Source organism: Thunnus albacares, chromosome 16 (assembly GCF_914725855.1).
Source record: "Thunnus albacares chromosome 16, fThuAlb1.1, whole genome shotgun sequence".
Lineage (NCBI taxonomy): Eukaryota > Metazoa > Chordata > Actinopteri > Scombriformes > Scombridae > Thunnus > Thunnus albacares.
Window position 1 is genome coordinate 20,636,122 of NC_058121.1, and position 22,647 is coordinate 20,658,768.

General features: G+C 41.2%; 1 protein-coding gene across 8 annotated transcripts in view; it reads left to right on the forward strand.

Moving 5' to 3' along the window:
* The window catches only part of LOC122999638 (neurexin-3b), a 293,680-nt gene that overhangs the window by 120,636 nt on the left and 150,397 nt on the right, over positions 1–22,647 (forward strand). For all 8 annotated transcript variants that reach the window (XM_044376714.1, XM_044376713.1, XM_044376720.1 and 5 more), the window contains 7 exons: positions 165–191; positions 1,893–2,012; positions 2,516–2,628; positions 2,866–3,134; positions 3,556–3,746; positions 4,631–4,804; positions 7,979–8,098. In XM_044376714.1, coding sequence (XP_044232649.1) covers positions 165–191; positions 1,893–2,012; positions 2,516–2,628; positions 2,866–3,134; positions 3,556–3,746; positions 4,631–4,804; positions 7,979–8,098 — 1,014 coding nt within the window. The remainder of the gene's footprint in view (positions 1–164; positions 192–1,892; positions 2,013–2,515; positions 2,629–2,865; positions 3,135–3,555; positions 3,747–4,630; positions 4,805–7,978; positions 8,099–22,647) is intronic.

The following is a 22,647-nucleotide window of genomic DNA, read 5'->3' on the forward strand; positions in this document are numbered from 1 at the left end:
GTATCAATACACAACATTGACAACCAGTAGCCAACCAGGCTAAAATGGCCACTGGCGTCATGTGACCGTCCCCGGAAGGTGGCTTTTCTTGCTCTTGGATGTCTGCAGCTGTAACCTTGAAGGATGCGATTTCATCTGTCACTTATTCTCCCCTCCCCATCTAGACTGTGTCAGGATAAACTGTAACACCAGTAAGTCAACATTCTTCTTCTTGCAGCCTTCTTCCTTCAATCAGTGTTTTATTATAGCCTGTGTGCTAGATGTAGGGGCAGGAATGTGTGAATGCGGGGGACTGATAAGAGGATTTCTCAGATAAGAGGGAAAAAAGTAATAGCCAGAGATCAAAGTTATGCAAATCTGACTTAATGTTCTCTATATATTTTAAATGGCCCATTTTTCAAATTAATTCAGGCAACTAGTTCTTAATATTTCCCTGTATGCCTATAGCTACTCACTAAACATTTGCTTTTTCAGACTCTATGGGCTATATTGTTTGCAGTTACACTGTAATGGATTGCTGTTTGTCTCACTTGTTTTGTTTTCTTGCTTCATTTTAGCCTCCATTATTTTAGCACACTGCAGTATATAGGCCTGTAACGTGACATACAGAGATGGTGTTAGCAAACATGCTCTTACTCATGAAAAGGACTCTTGTTTTTTCATTCATTTCAAGTCCCCAAACCTTTTGATGAAGACATATGGATGTGCTGATACACACACACACACACACACACACACACACACACACACACACAAGCTGCAAAGTTCAAACTGTAAAGGACACGATTACTATTGATTTAGGATTTAATTGATTTTATATTTGTGTTCAAATGAGGCATTTAGATTCTACATTCTGTAAATGTTACGCTTAATCAAGTTGAGACAAGTTTGCTCTTGAATTAACCAATTAGACATCTGTAACATACAACCAATCACAGAATTAAACAGTGGAAACAAGTCACAAGGTGGCAAATTATGAAATTAGTGCATTTTTAGCTCTCAAAAATCACAAATAGTAGACCTACTTTAGTTTGTGTCCTGGTTTGATTTAAAATTTCCAAATGCTTGAAAAGTATTCTTGTAAAATAAACATTAAGAGTCTGTTGTACCTTCTTCATATACACGTAGTACACCCAGTATGTTTGTCTTTAGGACTGGGTCAACAAAGGACAACAAAAGGTTAGTAACCAAATTAAAATTCTGGTTGATAAATTACTTGGTGAACTCTGCTCATTTGGATTTAAAATCTGTGTTCAACATTACGCAGCAGGGTCAGGACTCTGAATGAGTGGCTCTAGCATTTTGATTAAATATATTGCAGTGAGGCAGGACTTCCCTCTAGTGGTTGGCTGTGGTAATACAATACAGGCTCTGTATACTACCATTAAAATCACCATTAAACAATGCATTTACAACTAACATGTGGGTGAAGTGGATATTTGAGACAAGGTTTAACATGGAAGGATCAGTGAAAACTATAAACCAACTGGATATAACCAAAGGAGACGGGGGCAGTTACACTCAATTCTACTTGGGTTGAGTCACAGATTTGGAGTCCTTGAATGAGTAACAGCAAATATTATTTTTCATATTGATGTCAGTTTTGATTTGCCGTATTATTTTCCTCTGTTGTCAAATCCAAACCAAATTTTTGTTTGAAAAGTAAGATCGTGTCGACGACAACACTCCTAACTCCAAACGATAAAGACTACACTTTGTTTTAAGAAAATGATCCGTACATCACGTATTGTAGAAAAAAAAAGCAAAATCTGTTTAAATCGAAATGTAAATTTTTTCCAATCTATTACGTTTTGTTTTGTTTTTGTGAAAACAAAGATTTGGTTTGTGCTTGTGCCTCCCCCGTCCCTTGACTAACTAACCCTCCTCTTCAGGCAAGGGCCCTGAGGTTCTTTATGCCGGACAAAAGCTCAACAACAATGAATGGCACTCAGTGCGAGTGGTCCGACGCGGTAAAAACTTCAAACTTACTGTGGATAACGACATGGCTGAAGGTATTTATCCTGTGAACCATTTACCTGCTATTTCACAATACCCATGATATGTGTGATTTTATGTATTTAATAGTTTTAAAGGATGAAAATGTATCTAATATCTCGATTTATCATCTTATTTTGAAACTTTCAAAGAGTGCTCATATGAAACGTGGCATCAATATCTCTTAATGCTATACTTCTTACTTGGAACAGGTGTTTAGTATTGATTATTTCTAGTATTAATTATCCATAATATTGGAAATTGATGACACTTTCTCCCTATTCTCTGACTGGCCTGATGTAAAAATTACCGTTTCTTTGAGAATTAGTCAATATTTCTTCATATGTCAGGTTTTATTTATACCTGACTGTGAGAACTGGCAGGATTATTACACCAGCATGACACAAAGTGAGACTGCACTGATGCCAGGTGAAGGTTACGTTGCAGTATTATTCCTCCTCCTCCTCCACACCTTCATCCCTTTCCTTCTTCTCCTATGCCCTCCCTCTTTCCATTTCAGGTCAGATGGCAGGTGACCACACCCGTCTAGAGTTCAACAACGTGGAGACAGGGATCTTGACCGAGAGACGCTTTGTCGCCTCTGCTCCCTCCTCCTTCATCGGGCATCTTCAGGTATGAAATGCAATACAATCATGACGCAACAGATCCATAATTTCAGCAACTGTCACTGATAAACTCTGGGGTGTAAGAGGATGATTTATTTTCATCATCGTCATATTCAACAACAGGTTGTCATTATGAAGTATTTGTGAGAATGCGCATCATTTTACCAATACAATTAAAATTTAATTTAAATATGCTTCACAGCTAATTTATAACAACTCCACCTCTCACCAACTCTCCCCTCAGAGCCTCAAGTTCAACGGCATGCAGTACATCGACATGTGCAAGAACGGGGACATCGACTTCTGCGAGCTCAACGCCCATTTCGGCATGAGATTCATCATCGCCGACCCGGTGACCTTCAAGACAAAGGGCAGCTACCTGGGCTTGGCCACTCTGCAGGCCTATACCACAATGCATCTCTTCTTTCAGTTCAAAACCACCTCGCCCGACGGCTTCATCATCTTCAACAGCGGAGACGGGAACGACTTCATCGCTGTGGAACTGGTCAAAGGGTGAGCGGCACGGGGGACGATGGTGACAAGTTGATGTTTTATTCCATGGCTTCAGTCCATTTAAAGTAGCAGCGCTGGTGTGGATGTAGTTGTTTTCCTACGTCATTATAATAATTTAACATTGCTGACCAAACTACAGACTCCAAATCTCTGTTTCACCTTTTGTAAGCTTGTAGGTACATAAACACCATTGTTCTGTAGCGATGATTATTGGCTTTATCAGTTTAACTATCATTAGTGTCGGAGCAACGTGAGGTGATTGTGTGAGTTTTTCCATTAAAATTAATTAGTCTGGGGAGATAAAAAGAGACAAACTGCAGCCACACACACACACAGACACACACACACACACACACACACACACACACACAGACACAGGAGTATGCACTAATTTGATCTTCTATTGCTGCTTTTCTGCCAGGTTTATCCACTATGTGTTCGACCTGGGTAATGGGCCAAGTCTGTTGAAGGGGAACAGTGACAACCCACTGAACGATAACCAGTGGCATAATGTGGTCATCACGAGAGACGCTTCCAACATACACACGCTGAAAGTGGATTCAAAATCGGTCACCCAGAATGTCAACGGAGCCAAGAACCTCGACTTAAAAGGTACCGCTTTCGCTGCTGCTTTCAGACTTTAAAGTTGACGAACACCGTCGTCTCCAAATGTATCTCGACATCCCCACAGAACACCCACGTTTTCAAATATATGCTGTAAGTGCCTGAGGTATGAGTCATGAATCTGATACCTTTAGACTTTTCTTAACAAAATCAAAAAAAAAAAACGGGAGTTTTGCCTGGAAGTGTCTTGATATCCTCCCCAAGGCCAAAGATAAAAAATTATGGTAAAATACATTAAATCAGGGGCACTCAAACTTTTTCATTAAAGGTCTGCATATGAATTTTTAGCGAGGTCAGAGGTCCGGAACAATGCTATGAAAATGCACCGACGAAAACTGACTTTAAGTAGCCCTGCTTTAAATCAATTCAGCAGCAGCCAGTCACAATGTGCAAGCAGATGCCTTTGGCAGCACTGACGGACGAATGAGGATACTTCTGATTATCACATTCAGATGTAAATACTCCGCTAAAGGATAGAGGATGTTGTATTGTTGTACAGATTGTAAAACTCCCCCGAGGCAAATTTGTGATTTGTGATATTGGCTAAAATTCAACCTGCAATGAGAGTGTGTCTCTAGAAAGGAACCTAATCTCAGTCTGTAAATGAGTCAAGAATACTGAAGAGCCTGCTCCTTTCTAATGAAATGTTTTGTTATTGGCATCATAAGAGAGAGGTTGTAATTGAAATGCTAATTTGAACTGAGGTTTACTCCAAAATGTTTTTAATTTTTAAAGAAGTGCGAGTATGAGATTTCATGGTCCTGTCTTATCTGGCGACTTGAATGCAATATTTAACCTATTATCCATCAACTTTATCTATCTTAACAATTCATTCAACCACTGCGTCTGCTTTCCTCCCTCTCTCCCTCTAGGCGACTTGTTCATCGGAGGTCTGGGACCCAACATGTATCAGAACCTCCCTAAGCTGGTGGTTTCTCGGGAAGGCTTCCAGGGCTGCTTGGCGTCAGTTGACCTCAACGGGCGCCTGCCAGACCTCATCAACGACGCCCTTTTCCGCAGCGGGCAGATTGAACGCGGCTGTGAAGGTACGGATGGCCCGTAGCGTCTGAGAGAGATGACCTGCCGTGTGAGATTTATTAGACTAATTAGAAAGCTCTTCAGTAGGCCTTAAAGCCATTCCCCGGCACTGTTAATCCTACTTATTTTCTTTTTCTTCGCCAGGCATTTGTCACATTATTGGGTAATACTTTCAATTTGTCCTTTAGTTTCTCAAATAGTCGCTTGTTAACGTTTTATGTTGCTTCCATATATTTTATGGTAACTGCAACTCAAACCTGAATGGCGAATTAAGAAGCATAATTTCCCCAGATTATACAAGAAAAGACAATAAAAGTAATTAGTAAGTATTTTGTTTTTAAATTGTTGATTATTTTACAACATAAGAGATTTATTTTGAAGTGACTCCCTTAAAGATGCTTGTGTTTACGCTCAAACACTCACCTTCCTGCCTTTCGTTCCTCTCCAGCCCCTAAAATTCTTATCTTAAATCAAATTAGCTTGTCACCAATACAAAATGCAAAGCTGCTGCTGATGTGGTATTTGTACAGTGATCAATAATTTTTATGTCTCTTTATTGTTGTTATTTTAATGACTATCAGATTTGACTTGAGGCTGTTTCCATCCATATTAGATCTTGCAGTATACTCTCATGCAAAAAACTATTTGAATTTATGAAGTGCTCAATAAATAAATGATTTTTTCCCATCTAAAACTTAATTGTGTTAAAATACAAGTAGTTTTGCTTGTGTAAGGTGCAGGCCCCTGCATAATACCTCTAGAGGGCAGCAGAAGATTAAGATAAGTTCAAACAAACACAGCAGCCTCCGTCAGCAAAACACATACTATTTAAAGCTTCTTAAACATCCTCCTCTTATGAAAAAAAAAAAAACTTCTATAAATGATCTCGACCTTCACAAACAAATCAACACCCCATGTTGCACTTTGCCAAAGTGACGAACTTGAATAAGTTTTGAGAAAACTAACAATGCTGGTCCCTCACTAACCTTTACTCTTGTTTTCCGCTCTGCTCTGTTCTGTTTGTTATTTTCTTTCTGCGCTAACAAAGTTGGTTTCACCAAAGCCGACCTGCAAGGTAGAGGGTTAAAACTCCGCCTCTCGGAGGCCTGCTTGCCTGAAAGTCTGCTGTGTGCAATGCATCGTAGGTGTCACCATGGCAATAATGTCCCACGGTGTTGCAGAGGTGACTTGCTCTCTGAAAATAAATGAATGCAAAGAGAGACAGAGAGACCACTGGCAGGCAAAACAAGTGATTAACCTACCAGAAAATAGATTGTATTATTATTGCAGGGATATATGTTATATTCTAGTAGTTGTATACATTATTTTGATATCATATTTCCTTTCCAGCATTTAATAAAGTTCAATATAATTACAAAAAAATTGAGCGAACAATTAAAGAGAGCAAATAGATCAGGTCAGATAAGTGATGTCATGTAGATAGCTTAAAAATGAAAAAGCATCATGAGGCAGCGTCTCAAAGCAGAGGCTGACAATTTGTGGAATAACTGCACTGATCTTGTATGAAAATGCCAGTTGTGACATATTACAGGCGGGCATAGACAGAAGAAAGAGGCTGTCAGTGCACATCTAAACACTGTCAGTGTGCCGCTGATGTATCAGGCCCTCTCTGTCTGTCTTTCTCATTTTTTTCCAAAAAAAACCCATCATGTTTGCTACTTTACCCAGTTGAGAGTTGTTTTTTCAGAGAGCGAAACAGCCTCCTGCTGCAACACCCGAACACATCGAAATACTCCATCACTCGCACTAACAAAAGGAGTAGCGGTGTGTGCATACAAACATGAGATTCACGATGATAAAAAATTTAGGAATACACGTGTGCACACGGTGTTTGGGGATGCCTTGTTGACCACCGTTACCGTACATTACACAGTAAACGCACTTTCAGCTGGCAAACTTGCTCTGTTTTCCACTTCAAATGTCTTCTTCTCTTCACATTGTCTTGCCCAAGACAATTGCTCTTAAACACTGTTTAGTTGCATTTGTCTGCCATTTACTTGGACTGTTGATTTTTATTTTACTTTATTTACTTTTGTTTGTTTCCTATGTGGTTATCAGGAGGGGTTTTGTCAAGGTTTTTTCCCCCGTGTCTGACTAGACTCCGATGGGGGGGATTGTTTATCTCGTTATCTATGCTGTGCGCTTGTCCTTATCTGCATTCCCTCTCAGTATAAGTATTCAAAAGTAAGAGCTATGTGTGGTGTAGAGGAATAGCAAACACACATCCAGTTTGACTTTGAATACCCTCCTCAACTCTGTCTGACTGAAGTGCATACGCAAGGATATGCACTACGTGTTCTCAAGTGCTCTTTATGTTTCTTTTCTCCTCTTGCTCTTCATGAATTCTGTCTGTCTAGTGTGTCTAGTGTTCACCGTGTATTCTCACAGTGAAAGAGATCTCTGGAAAGAAAATCACCAGGGTTACTTTTATACCATTTTGATGGGTATTGTTTAATGGGGTTTTTTTATCCGTGAGTCATTTGTTGAAAGGTTGTTTTTTTTTTTTGTTGTTTTTTCCCCCCACGCTGTCTCGTCTTGCTTGTCCACAGAGGGAATGCAGCGTTCTAAGTTTTACTCGGATAAAACTTTTTAAAAACTACCTGTTGGAATGATAAAAACTGCATGCATGTCCACCTGCACAGACTCGTAAAAAAAAAAGAAGGAAATGAAGGGATGTCGACGGTGTCATCACAAGACGTCACGTTAGCCCAGCTGGGTTCCAACTCATAGGCGGCAGCATGTCTTAAATGCAGATTAGAGAGCACTGCACATGCTCAAACTAGCATCCTATACAGCGGTTTTTACACTAATTAAGTCAGACTATGCTGATGCTCCCACTGCTTGAGAAGCGTGCCGTTGATCCTGTGAAAACCTGGCGCCTATGCTTTCAGCTTGACAGTGCGATTGCAGCTTTACCCAGCATGAAACAGGATTCCCTAGACTGTTTTAAGTGTGTTGTGGTCCAGGTCAGGCCTCCTGTGATGACACTGTTTGCTCCTTGTTTCTTCAAGGCAAACACACTATCTATCTATCTTCTTTTAGAGTGCATTTCTTCTGCATGGGTCCTGCATTGTTAAGGCTCAGCAGTAGCTCCTAATGTTGCTTGACTGTGCACCTGTGGTATCTCTTTCTTTCTCTCCCACTCCCTCCCCTTTTTCTAGGCCCGAGTACGACCTGCCAGGAGGACTCGTGCGCCAACATGGGCGTGTGCATCCAGCAGTGGGAGAACTTCACTTGCGACTGCTCTATGACGTCTTATTCGGGGACTCACTGCAACGACCGTGAGTACTGCTGTGCTAAAGATTTACCTGTACATGTCCCTTATGTGCTTTAAAGGGGTACTCCATCAATTTTACAAGGCAAAGTCAATTGACTAGTAGTCTTCTGTGGCTCTGGAGGTAGTTTTGTCAAGTCTGAGAAAATAAATATTGGCTTTAAATTGGTAGGTACACATTTTTAACAGAAACAAACTGGGTACATGGAATTTGATACAGTGTTTTTGGAGATACTAGGAAGGTAAATGTCAGGATATCTTTTTTTTTTTCTTTTGCAAGTCATCATTATGGTAGTAAGTGCAATACTAAATTGTTGGAGTGCTCCTTTAACACACATGCAATCAGTCAACACCAGGCACACACAACGGTATATATTACACTTACATCACATAACCATCTGTATCTATGTATGTACAGTAAATGCAAGAAAAAAGGCATACAATTCTGGTAACATGCAGTAATTTCACACTTAAAAAAACTACAAACATGCACACTTACATACTTACATACATATTCGTGCATCTAAATGGATGCACCTATGGAGCCATAACAACATTTCTGCAAACGTGAGTACCGTATCCTTGACTCAAGGACTCCAAAGATGTTTCCCTCAGATGCTTATTAAGCCTTTGTCAGATTTGCTGCATGAAAGTGCTGCTGAAAGCCTCGTGTGATCTTTAAACGAAGCAACGGAGACGCTGGCAATTGTTGAGGGTGTTTTTTTGCTGCAATGCAGGCAATTTGTTGTAACAGGTATGCTTGATGTCCTGAGCTTTCACGTTTTTTTTGGGGGGGGGGGGGGTGGGGGGTGGGATTCAGAGTGAACGGCTGTGACTGATGATGTGTAAAATATCCACTTCTGCCTCAATCTCCTTTTCACAAACGCCGTTCGAATAGATATCGCAGAAGTCGAAGTGTGAATGTGTGCGTGTGCGCGCGCGCGCGTGTGTGTAGGGCTCTCTTATCCCCATGACGACAGGGGACTTCCCCTCAGTAATCACGGTTGGCGGTCTTTCATTTAGCGGTTAATAGTAGGGGCATACTGCTGCTGGGCCAGACTAATGAGGTAGTGGAGGCTGTTAGGAGAGCTGCTCTCTGTGAGCACTGGCATCCCCTAATCATCCAGACCTTTCTGATGTTAGACCCGGCCGCTGTGAATGACTTCATATCTCTCAAATATTCTTCTTTCTTTTTCTTTTTTCTTTTTTTTTTTGCTTTTCCTCCTCACTCACTCTTCTTTTTCTTCCTCTGTAAAAGATCATCTGACGCAACCTTTGTGCACAGGGCAGGTAATCGACTCCAGTTCTCCATTGGTGATGGGAGCTGTGTGTTTATGTATTAATTAGTGATGAGAAGCCCTCATTAATTCACCTTGCAGGGCTGCCTGGGATGACTTGGAGAGGAGTTTCATTGATTTCATATCGACACAGACATATTTCTTCTTGAAACACAAGGCTCGGATAGTAACTTATTTTACATCTTCATGACATTGCAGGTTGAAGTCTTAGCTCTCCTGTTGCTGGCTTTGGAGATAGATGTTCACTAATATTGACTGGACTGTCGAAGCGTATAATAGCATTCTTAACTGAGCGGTATCGCCCTTAATGGGAGTTTTGCAGTTCATTTTCTTTCTTTCTTTTTTCTTGTGGTTCCTTTCTTTCAAGCAATTTATTTTTATATCCTGTGCTTGAAGCAAGAAAGTAAATAATAAACAGAGAATGAAAAAGGATAAAAAGCCAAAGTCAGGCACACAGGCAGTTTGGTTTGGGAATGCTTCACTGGAGTTTACATTTCAGAAAAGTGCACACACAGGTCCACATGACACCGTGTGCCCGAGGTAAGAGGTCTAGTTTGCTTCTCTTGGAGTGACCCACTCTGCTGGTGTTGACTCTTGATGACAGACTGTGTACTGTGAGGTTTCAAGAGCCCTGCAGTGCAGTCAGTCACCACCAGGTGGCAGTAAATCCATAAGCAGGACCGCACACTATCCCTCCATGCTGGGAGTAAATGAGATGCAATCCCCCGAGCATGAAATCAGCTTTCCTGTTATTTTCCTCTACTGCTTTGCCTCTTGTACTTGCTTCTCTCTCTTTATCTATTACCCCCTTACAAACTCACAGCCCATCCAATTTCTATAGTTATGGATCATAGAGAGAAAATAATATGCGATCTCCTAAACAATGCAAAATCCAATGTCGTACAATACAATCTTATTGCCAACAATTTTATTGTTCGATTGAAGTAGCTTGATAAAAATGAACATCGTCTCTTTGCCTTTCGCTTGCATGTGTGCTCTCTGTGCGAACGTGTGACTGCCTTTTATTCAGTGAGCACAGCGCTGTGAGAGAGTTTCTAATTAACAATGTTGGAGTGGAGCTTCTCCCTCTGTTTCTCTCAGTCTCCCTCTCTGATAGCTGGCAGCAAATATCAGTAATTGTCTGCTTCTCTGACGCCGTCTCAATCCATTGTCCAAATGAAGAAACTTGAACAAAGTAAAGTGAACATTTCTGCCAGTAAAGCGTCTTTCAGTTTCATCTGTGTGGATTGTTAGCGTCAAGCCTCCGTGCCCTCCGTGCACTTCACCATTGTAGCCGACAGGGCTCTAGGTGGCAGAGAAGAGGAAAAAAGGCAGGAGCCATCTACGCTCCTTCCATTTATTCCTGTGTACCCCTGCAGCTTGCACTTTGTGACTGCACACCTTTACCATGGGAACAAGACACACATAGGAAATTTGCAGGGTTCTGTGCACCATAAAGGCCATTCTCAAAGCCACTTGGACAATCTTGAGGTACATGCCATGCCCGGCACTGCTTAAAAAAAAAAGAGGGGGGTTGACTCTTTTTATAGCATTTTCATCCTGCTTGGTTCTGGCTCACTGCTTTTGTCATGCTCATCTTCGTCTCCCTGTCGTCTCATATCCATCCCCCTCTTTTCTTCCTCTTCTCTCCCTTTCTTCTCCTCTCTCTCTCTGTTTTTTTTTTTTTTTTTTTTTTTTTTTTTTAGTGTGGACCTCTCCTTGTCAGGTTCTATGAATACTGCAGAGTTTCATTTAAATCCAAGGACATGGGAGCTGTGGGCCAAGCAAGAAGAGCGGCGGACACTCCTCTTCCACATCCAGAGCAATTACTCAACTTATGTAATAGAATTATCTCTGCAAAGGTCGCTGCATTGTTCCACAGTCAGGAACATGGTAAACAAACAGAAAGAGAGAGTGGAGAAGGGAGAGGGAGGCTGACGACCGGCACCAGAAAACTGTTTGTCAGTACGATGCTGACATCAGTAATTGCTTAGATAGATTTAACGATGGATTTCTCTGTCAGTGCGATGATCCCAACCAACACTCTGCTCCTGCTTAACCCAATGTCCTTAATTTACTTTTCAAGGCGTGCTCAGAGGGCTGTAACCATATCTGGCTAACTGCTTACATAAATGAAAACACAGCAGCGGCATTGCTTCCTTCACTATTTAAAAGAAAATAATCATGGCATTCGCCTTGTAGTCATTTCTCTTCCGCTCATTGGGGAGAGGAGCGAGAAGAGGAGGATAAAGAAAAGGACAAAGGAGATGGGAGTTGAGGAACAAGCTGCGTTTCTTCTGGTCCGTAATGTTCTACAGAGTAGAAAATCAACAATAATAACAGCATTTTCCCTGTATTGAATGTGCCTGCTCGACAGTATCAAATCCAGAGGCGAAAAAAGGCGTCCGCACAAAGGCGTTATTCAGTTTGACATGACGTCAGTGATGAGTGAAGGTTTTTGAATAAACAAGCAAATGAGAAAACATACACACACACACACACTCTGCTGGTAGATATAAGTGGGTATCTATAGACCCCCTTCATGCATACTGTAGGAGTTTTCATCAGAGACCTGAATAATTTAACCTGCTGTCTCTGTAAATGGGATTAAGTAGCTCTAGCTGGCTGTCACTGGACAACAGGTGTTGAGCAGGGGTTAGTTGGCTATAAAGCACACCATGGGAACCATGGAGCTTGGCATAGGTTCAGCTGGGCACAGATGTATTGGTGGCAACTTTAGATCATAATACATGGACAACTTTTCAACCAATGAAGGCAACCGGCATTAAGATTAATCTGAAAAGGGGAGCAGTAAACAGGGAGCAATGTTTTTCTTCTAATGCTTTTTTCTTGCAAACGCTTATAGAAAGTTTTCATACAGTATGTGAAAGTACCTTTTGGCTAAAGAGGGCTTATAAGTAGAGCATAGAAATATGAGAACATCTGCCTATAAATACCACAGGTAGATCAGAAATGGGCCAAAAGAGTTCCACAGAGAATGATTTGTCCTCAGGGCACAACCTATCCCAAAAGCACACTTTGAAATGATCTCACTCTTTTTTTATTAAATAATGTTGTGACATACAGTAGCTAGCCCTGGAAATGCCCATGACTAAGGGATTATATGATCAGGGGGGTTTAAACACCAACTCTAAACAGCAGCTGAACAATTTGACGGTTGCCTGCAGTACTGTCACACAGGAACATGTTTTGGATGATTGAGGAAACTGCTCTTGTTGTTGTGGAGGAGAAGAGTGCTTAAGGAAAAATGTAACTGCCCAATATCAGCCCAGTGGAATTGCCCTAAACACATACATAGACAAGAACGCAGAAACATAAAGTTGTCCCTCGAAGGTTTAAAATCTCTCCTCCTCTCTCCATCATTTTATCACTCCTCTTCCTTGTCTTATGATATCTGTATTAGAACCAGGGCTGCATGCCCAGCCCTTGGGGTGGGGGGGGGGGGTCTAACGAGCTGCGCTGCTATTGGCTGATCAGGCTAATGATGCTTGCCCAGCACTGCATCATGTAACTGTGATAAGACTGGATGTCGCTTGTGTCAATCGATGTGTCACCGCCGTGCTCAGAGCCGCGGTATAATTGGATATATGCTGTGCTGTGGAGCCTAAATGCCCCAGGGCCAGAAGAAAGAGAATATAAAACGGGTAAAAAAGATGGAGGAGAAGAGTGGGAGATGTTACTCCTCATGAGTGTCAATAAATGGGCGTGATGGTGAAATGTGTACTTCTCCATTTTTTTGGACCATTTATTTTTATTTTCATAGGCGAAAATATTGCTGTGTCTCTGAGACATTAGTCTTCTTGCAGGATTCTGTTTTTGGTAGTTGACTTGGAGCACCACTGTTCAATACTGTATATTATATAAACAATTGATCAAATGACTAAATGTAATAAACCAGCAGAGAATTATCTGCAGCTCTACAGAGCCTTTTAGCTTGTTTTAGGTAATTGCTTTAGTTTTGTGTCCACAACTCTGCTCCCATTGACCTTTTTTCCAGCTGCAGCAAACAGCTATTTTCAGCAACAAAGCTCTGACATCCCATATAGTGCCTTTGTCCTGTGCAATGCCTGGATAACCTGCTGCTGTAACACAAGAATTTCCCAATTTGGGATCAATAAAGTACATCTATCTATCTATCATATAAACCCCCTGTACACTACCTACCCAACACAAAACAGCAGACAGACAAAATTATTGACTATTTTAGCAAGCTACAGTAAAAGAGCTAAAAGTAGAATGAATATTGGACTTAAATTTCAGAAACACATGACTCCAAATGAATGCTAATGCTGCTCTGTATCTTTTGGATGAGTAAACAAGCAACTGTTTGCTAACACGTTAGCCATAACAAATTTATAAGGTGATAAAATGTCAATGCTGTGTATTCAGCTGCCCCCAAGTAGCCAAAAAATGTAATTAATTCTGCTTTAAAGTAATAAGTTCGACATTTTGGTGAATACGCATACTGTCTGAGAGTAAGAAGATCAATATCAATCTCATGTCTGTGAGTGAAGTATGGTGCTGGGGTCAGAACATATTTAGCCTAGCTTAGCTTAAACTTAGCATGCAACTCCATATAAAACCACAAATTGTTGTTTTACATTTGATTTTCTATTAAGATTGAACCAATAAAATACATTACTAAGCTTTTGGAAGGTGTATTTTTTCACTTTCAAAAGAGTCTGGTGGCTTGCCCCTAGCCTTTAAGCTAAGCTAGGCTAAACATCCATGACTCCAGCACTGTACTTAACGCAGGCATGAGATTGATATCAATTTTTTACGTATTGTTCTCACAAAGAAATCAAATGTATTTCTTACAATGTTGAGCCACTCCTTTGACACAGAAAAGGACCAAGCACATAATAGTGAACAACCTTATATCATAGTTTTTGCACCCAGGGGTTGCACCCATGTGAAAGTTCTCTTGGTGTGATAAATAAAATCATGACTTTGACTGCTGTCTGCGGTAACATACAGTACAACTCCTCTCAGACTTTCAGCAAACTGCCTCCGTGAGCAAACAAGAGAGATGTTGTGAGGGAGAGAGAGGGAGGGAATGATTGAGTTGAACACATTACAGACAGTTACGATGAGGGGCATCCATCTGTTTTGGTGCCAGGCGGGTAACCTTGAGGCTGTCAGAGCGTTCCCAGCACCAACCCTGGCCCTCACAGACTGAGAGCCCAGCCACAGACACATCCATCAACACATGTTCCTAGACACATTTCAGGAGCGCCGGCAACACATACAAATCACCCAATCAATACCACGAACGCCTCACCTGAATTTCAGGGTTTTGGGCAGCAACATGTCTTGAGTAAGTGCGGCTCGCACACATGTTTTCTTTTGCAGCTGTGATATTTCTTTTTGCTCCAGACTTTCTTCTATACATGTCTCTTTCATCATCTTCCTTGCCCCTTACTTTTTTTTCCTCTAGTATTTTTCCAAAGAAGATCAAATAATCTTTTTAACCCATTCTCCTTCACCATCTTGTATTGCTGTATGTAAAACTACTCATTGTCAAGACAGTGTTTTAATCTATTCTTTGTCATTCAAATATCATTGTTTTTTTTGGGGTATATTTTATTGTTTTTACTGCAAAATAGCTGTAAAAGCTTGGTTGATTCAAATCTTTATTCCACATAAAGTGTATAGCCCGCAGGCAATGTTCTTGCAGCATTGGCTTATGATATTCATTTAATTGGCTCCGCTATTCAGGCTTGTGTGTATGTGTGTGTGTGTGTGTGTGTGTGTGTGTATGTGTGTGTGGCTGACCTTCGTATGGTAGGATGAGTGCCTTTTTTTTTCTCTTTGTAGCTTGTGCTTTTGTCAAGGTAGGCAGGCTTACTTCTACACTGGAGTATTTCTCTCTCGCGAGCCATTGTGTACAAATTGCTGGTGGATTTTATGTGACCACACACGGTCACTTTTGTCGTATTTGCTTACCTGGTCTGAACAATGGAAGGAATCAATAGGCGGCTTCTCATCAGCCTCTCTCATGGCTGCTCTGAGTCGCGGTATTTGTGCGGTGTGGTGGATGGTTTCGAAAGGCCACACAAATACAAGTAATATGTCATTGGCAGACAGCATTCCCACTCCGTACTCAATTGCACCAGCGAGTACATACAATACATGCAATAACCCTGCCCCCCTCACTTTTCTGCGAAAAAGGAAGGTGAGATGAGTTGGTCTCATTCTATCGGTCTATTGTTCTTTTTGCACTCCCCTTCTCTCCTTCTTTTCTCTCTTTTGTCTCTCAGCAGCGAGGCTGATAGGTAGTCATCGCTGGTAGGGAGCTAAACCACTCAAAGCAGACTACAAAGAATAAAGCTCTCCTCTGTACAGCACTTGCAGGAGGGGGTACTTCATCAGAAACAAGGAGCACCGGATCCACCTGCACCTGTTTGTGTTCATCTCAAATCAGAAGTCGATCTAACCGTGTGTCTGCCTACGTTTTAACAAGTGCCAATCTCGGGTAGGCTTGATAAAAGGCTGTATGTCTGATGTCTACTGTGAGACACCTTTTAACACTCGTAACTTACACACAGGCTTTTACATGGGTCACTCTGTTCTTTTTCAGGTAATTGCTAGCATGTGGTGTCAGAATTAGAAGGTATAGGTTTACCCACAGGGTGGTCCTGTCATTCATTGAGTTCAGTTGCCATAGTGAGGTCAGTCCGTGGGATGAAGTGATTCGGCCCTCGGAGAGAAAAAAAAGGTGAAATTGCACTCTTTGATAGCTTACAGCCATTAATTTTAACCATTAAGAGGCTCTCAGCAGAAAAACCCCGCGGTGCGTCTGAAGGGCATTCATACGGTGGGAATGCGCTCCCGTGAGGAGTTGACCACCAAGACATCTGCGGTGTCCATCAGATGAAGCTGATGGTTTTCATCAAGTGAAAGCATTTTAAAGGCAATTACCTCTGACATTTTTATTTCCAAAGAGAGCAGGAAGTTTGCCCTCCCCCTGGTGTACAGAGAAGGATCGTGGATGTATTAAGAAAACTGAATACATCGTCGGAGGCGGGGCTCCGTTCATTCCTGTGAAAGTTGCTCAATGGCGAATGAAGCCTACTGTAAAGAAATTACCTGGATGAATGCATATTGCATCTTTGGTTCGTATGCTCTTCGGGTGCTAGGTACAATATAGGGTGTGCACCAGAGACTTTCGCCAGCCAAGCCGGCTAATTTCCAGTTTAGCTCTCCGCTAACATGAATGGGGATAAAATGATTTTGCGGGGGTTGTGACACTCAAAAAAATGTTTCCGCCGTTTTACAAACACTCCTCCTCCCATGATTATGTGTGGGAAAACAGCTTTTTGGGCCTCTGTTGAACATAGTGAAAATTACACGGTTTGGCCACTATGCCAGATTGGCTTTAAAGCCAGGCACACTTCCAGGGGGCTTGACTTCAACCTGTGACCATTTAAGGGTCACATGTCCTGTTGTTTTGTGACCCTGAAATAATGACAAAGAAAGCTTTGATTCATTCCAATGGAAAGTAGAAGTGCTGTATGTAATCTGCTACTAATCTAGTATATCGCTACAACGGTAATCTACTGTATCCCTGATAAATGTGTTGCCTTGATACAAATAGGGTTAAATATGTAAATGAAATGGTAAATTCAGCACAACTTTTTACTCATTTGTCTAGATGGTTAATTTCATTACTGGGTTTGTAGGATCATATATAACCCCCCCCCCTCCCAGTAGAGGATTAATTCAAAGATATACATACCTTAACTTCACCTAGTTAAAACAAAAAAAATCCACATCTGTTGAATTCAGCAGAAAAAGTGTTATCTCTGTTAACTGAAATAGGCAAATGAGAGGTTAATTGTAAAGTTCTTTGACAGCTTAGTAGAAGAACACTATATAAGTGTAGTCTATTTTCCATTTAAATGCATAGTGAGTCATTAATTGGAACCGTGGGCATATTAATAGAACTGGTCGAGCCAATTGACAGCAGTTGGAATGCATTAGAGACTTTCTGAAGTGGTTGACTCCCTGCTTGCTCCCTGTACACATGAATGGCATAGAAATAATTTGACTGTTAAAGGATAGGTTCACATAATAATAACAATAATAATAATAATAATAACTTTATTTGTATAGCGCCTTTCACACAAGAAATTGCAGCTCAAAGTGCTTTACAGGAAAAATTATGTGCCAAGGACATAAAAGAACAAAAGCATGTGGAAAAAAAATTCATAACATAAGATGGAAAATAAAATTAAAAGTAAAACCCACTTGATAAAGTGTAAAATACATAGAATGCATAATAATCAAGGAATAAAATATGATAAGAACAAGTTAAAGCATAGAATATATAAAATGAATTAAAATATAACATTTTGAAAGTGCAGCAGAGAGTGCAAAGCTATTTAAATGCTTGGGTAAAGAGATAGGTTTTAAGCTTTCTTTTGAAAGTATCTAGTGAGCTGACTTCCCTCATATCTATTGGCAGTGTGTTCCATAGTTTGGGGGCGTGATTGACAAAGGCTGCGTCACCGTTCTTCTTTCAGCTTTTGCTGGGAACCTCCTCTAATGAACCAGCAGCAGATGATCGCAGTGTTCTTGAGGGCAAATAGCTAACAAGGGATTTAGCGATATAGTTTGGTCCTTGCCCGTTTATGGCTTTGTATATAAGGAGAAGGACCTTAAAGTCAATTCTAAATGTTACAGGAAGCCAGTGCAGAGCAGCTAAAACTGGACTAATGTGGTCTTTTTGTCTTGGTTCTGCTTAATAGCTGAGCTGCAGAGTTTTGGATGAGCTGAAGTCTCTCAGTGGCTTTTTTCGAGAAGCCGGTAAAAAGTGCATTATAGGAGTCTAGCCGGCTTGAGATGAAGGCATGAGTTAGTTTCTCAGCATCTTTTTGATTTATAAATGATTTTGCTGTGTTTCTGAGGTGAAAAAAGTATGTTTTCTAGTCTTAAAACAATATTCAGTTGCCCAAATGAACATTGAAATAGGTTTTGCTTGCTGTAATCATTCTTCCTCTTCATACTGGCCATTAAGGGATCCCTTCCTAATGTGCTTACAGTGTAAGCGAAGGGGGACAAAAGCCACAATCCTAAAAAGTTTATCTGACACTAATGTGATTCTTAAGCTGTGCCAAATTCTCTCTCTCTTAGTTACTATCCTTCCACCGCAGCTCAACAGAGAAACACTGTCTGAGGAAACACAAAGAGGGAATTTTATGCAAAATAAGACTTTGGACAAATTTGGAAGATATCCACGTGATTTGACTAACCCAGACTCCCGAAGCCTCATATAAGCTTCATATAAATACATTTTTGCACAAAACAAGGACTGTGGATTTTGTCCCCCACCACTTACATTGTTAAGTGCATTGAAAAAGGATCTTTTAATGGCCAGTAGTGGCAGGAGGAATGATTACAAAGAGCAAAACTGTTCCCTCCTGTTCCCTCTTGTCATCAACACAAACAGGTGAAGTAATGGATGTGGGCAGGGCTAGATGTTAGACTACTGTCAAGAGTACTTGTGTATGCTCTGTCTTTGCTCAAGAAAGTTCTTTGTTGGAAAATAAACAAATAACTTTGACATGACAGTAGAGTGAGTATCAGAAAATTATGCACAGAGGGTGTTTTGAACACACACAGAAGCTGGGAATGACGCGTGTCCCCATACTGAATGTCTGACCTAACACTGTATTCGTACAGTGTTTAAAGCTGAGAGACACCACATACTCTGTGCTTAATATTTTCCTCCTGATAATTATCAGTTATCAATTATTAGTTACTACTCTCTTTGTCTCTCTCTCTCTCACTGTCCCTCCTGTCTCTTTCAAACACTTTGCTTCAAACTCCTTTTTTTTTTTAAAATTCTTTTTTTTCTCAGCCTCGCTGCTAGATGCCTGCAATTATTGTGTCAGCAGCTTGCTAGTTCATCACTTAGCCCCCCACAGATGGTACTTGCAGACTTTCACAGTAGATTATACCAACTTGCGCTCGGAGTTTACAGCCACAGCCTACAGATTTTCCACCTGTCTCTATAGGAGCCATCAAGGCACCACTTTGATCAGCATACTGCTGTCTGAAGTGCAGAAAAGGTGCAACATGTAATAAACAACATATGCAACATATAATCTAAAACGCTATAGACTATGGATCACAGGTACAGATTTTTCTTCATGTTGGCAGGATGTTACACCATGTAAAATCATAGTTCTGGTTTCTAGTGTTGAAGGAAATTTGGCCATTGACCCCCAAATAGTTAATTCCCAGAAATATAACAATACATCTTAACCTTAAATCCACAAAATTAAAGATCTCATACATTCGTCCATTTGTTTCCTTCAGCAAAAGTATATACTATGACACAGCATGGATTTAAGTTTTGATTAATATCGTTTTGCTCTCTGCTGTCTCCTCAAAGCTTGTGCAATCCTTCCTGTAATGTATATGGACATTACCTTTTAAAAATACAGCCAACCAGTTTTATATTTCAGTAGTATTTCCACCTCGTGGCCTGTCGTCAGCCTACTAGACAAAACACGACATGAAAAAAAGCCATCTCTCAAAAGGTCATCATTTATATTCATTATACAATGGCCTGGATGAATATGTAACTCTGATTTGCTCAAGGGTTGTTGATTAATTTCACATAACAGCACTCTGACATACAGGAGTAAGTACTTATCCTTTTTACTCAAAATTCACGTATCTTGTTCATCGGGAAAGATATCCTCATAGGTGGCAGTCGGGAGATGACCGTTGCTACATAGAAAGAGGAATGTGGGTCTAAAAGTAAAGCTAAAACTGAGCTTGATATAAAAAATATGGGACTTTGAACAGCCTGTGATACACAACTGCTGTATGAGTCAGTTTAGAAAACAGCATAGAGAAATGACAAGAAAGTTAGAAGTTAAATTCCCCCCAAAAAACACACTGGTTTATTATTCACATTTTTGACAAACATACAGTTTAGTGTTAGCAGCAAAACAGTATGTATATGTCAATCATCAGCAGTACTCTACATGTATTTTTTAGAGACTAAAAGAAACAAACTGACCCAGACTGTCTGTTCAGTTGTCATATTCACAGCTGGAATACAGCTCTGTGGCAGTATAGCCCAGTGACAGCCAGCCCCTGCGCATAATTCACAAGCAGCCATCTTATGCACACTCTCACTTTGCTTCTCAAACTTACCACACCTTTTTTTCTTTCCATAACACACATTCCCACACACATACACACAAAGTAGGACACTGATGCCATTTAGATTAGTATCCCATGTGACCAATGCTGACATGAATTTGCTCAGTGACAAGGGACCCAATTACAGCAGAGGGCTGATCGTATACGGACCCACCGTTTCAAATTGTCCCCCAAGCGTCAAGCAGGGAACAGGAAAATGTGTAATAGTGAGTGTGTGTATGTGTGTGTTTGTGTGACTGTGAGTCTGTGTTTGGGGCTGTAACTGTGTCACTGTCTGTTCATATCTGTGAGGCAGAGGCTAGGATAAACACCGGGGTCAAATACATCACCGTAACTGTAACAGTAATGCAAAGAGACTGCTGTCAGTCTTGAGATGCCAGATGCAAGTTATAAGCTGAAACACACACACACACACCTACACACACACACACACACATGCACAAATACATGGACTTCTTTATCTTTAGTAGGTAGTGGTGGGCCAGCGTGCTCTCTCAGGGTTGGTTAGTGTCTTGGCAACTTTTTTAAAAATAAAAAAAGGTTCAGGACCTACCCTTGCTCCCAGTTTATCTTTGTCTTTAGCACAGTTTATTTTTACCTGCATGACAAAGCGAGGTAAGTTACTATCTTAAAGAGCTTTGGTGTGTCTTAGTTGTCATATATATAACAGCTGAACCACATGAACTCTTTGTCAAAACTCAAAATGTTAGCTAAAAAGCACAGCCTCAATATAATGAGAAATTTCCAAAGGTCATGCAGAGTGAACATGTGATGCATCACATCAGATACAACATGGCAGACCAGATTTCTTTTATATTTCTTATTTTTTTTAAAGAAATGTCTCCCTTGCTGTAAGTCTTCCTTCTGCTTGACAGCTATCTTAACCAAATCAAGCTCAGCGGATTGATCTATAGGCCGTAAAAGGGGAGACAGATAAAGACTTACCACTTCCTGTGGTGACATAATCGATTGTAATCAGTCTTCTTTGGCTGAAACTGTCAGCATGCTGCTGATTTAGACCCCTGATTGCATTCTGTTTGGGCAAGCAAGCGTGTGGCGTGCATGTATTTATGCATGCATCTTTGTTTATGCGTGTTTGCTTGTCGTGTGCATTTTCGCAGCGCCCTGTGCGTGTGCACATTAGCCGCCGTGCTGTCTCTGTTTTATCCCAGGCTATTTTCAAACCTTGTTCGCTTCAACATGCACGCTCTCCCCTGCCCCACTTCTTGAAATGTCTCTGCGGCAACGTGAACCCCACACTCTGCAAGTACCGTTTGTTTTCCCTCCTCTGTGCCCTTGCTTTGGTGAATTGAACCTTCTTCTCACTGAAGCGTCTGCCACAATAAAAGTATCTTCCGTCGGAGGGGTAATGCTTTTGAAAGGCTTTGCGTGCGTATTAGAGGCAGGCTTGGGGAACACACTGGGATGTCATATGTGCCATCCTGGCATGAGACAGAATGGCTGAGAGTGCCAGAAAATCCTTTCCCCCCCCCCTTCCTTTTGCTACAACTGCATACTGAGCTGATTCACCTGAGCCAGGCAGGGTATTTGTTTGTTCTAAATGAATATTTTACTAAAATGGCGCGGGTAATATACTTTTGGCTGGTTTTGTTCTGCTCCGTGAGTGGTCGACAGTGATGATGGTGGTTTCCTTCTTCATTATTCACCGTGTAGTGTGTGGTGAATGTGTGTGTGTGTATGTCAGTGAGACTGGCCCCGGGCTTTTGCCAGCCCATTACTCCCTCACTGTTTTTTTGCGTGTGTGTGTGTGTGCGCGAGCGGGGCTGTGTGTTCAGGCCTTGCTGATTGTTTCTCTGTCGCAGGGACCCTCATTACTGTCCCCACACTGTCACAAGCATCTGCTCCCCACCCTCCCTCTCTTTTCTCCTCCTGCCATGCGCTGCAGTCAACACCGAGCATGCCCCGCGCTGGTCTGACATGGAGCGAGAAGGGAGAAAAAGATTGTAAAACACATAAAGAGACGAGACATCAAGTAAGAAAGGAGAACAAAAATTTGGGAACATGGAAGGCAGGAACAGAGGAGTGTGTCCTCGCT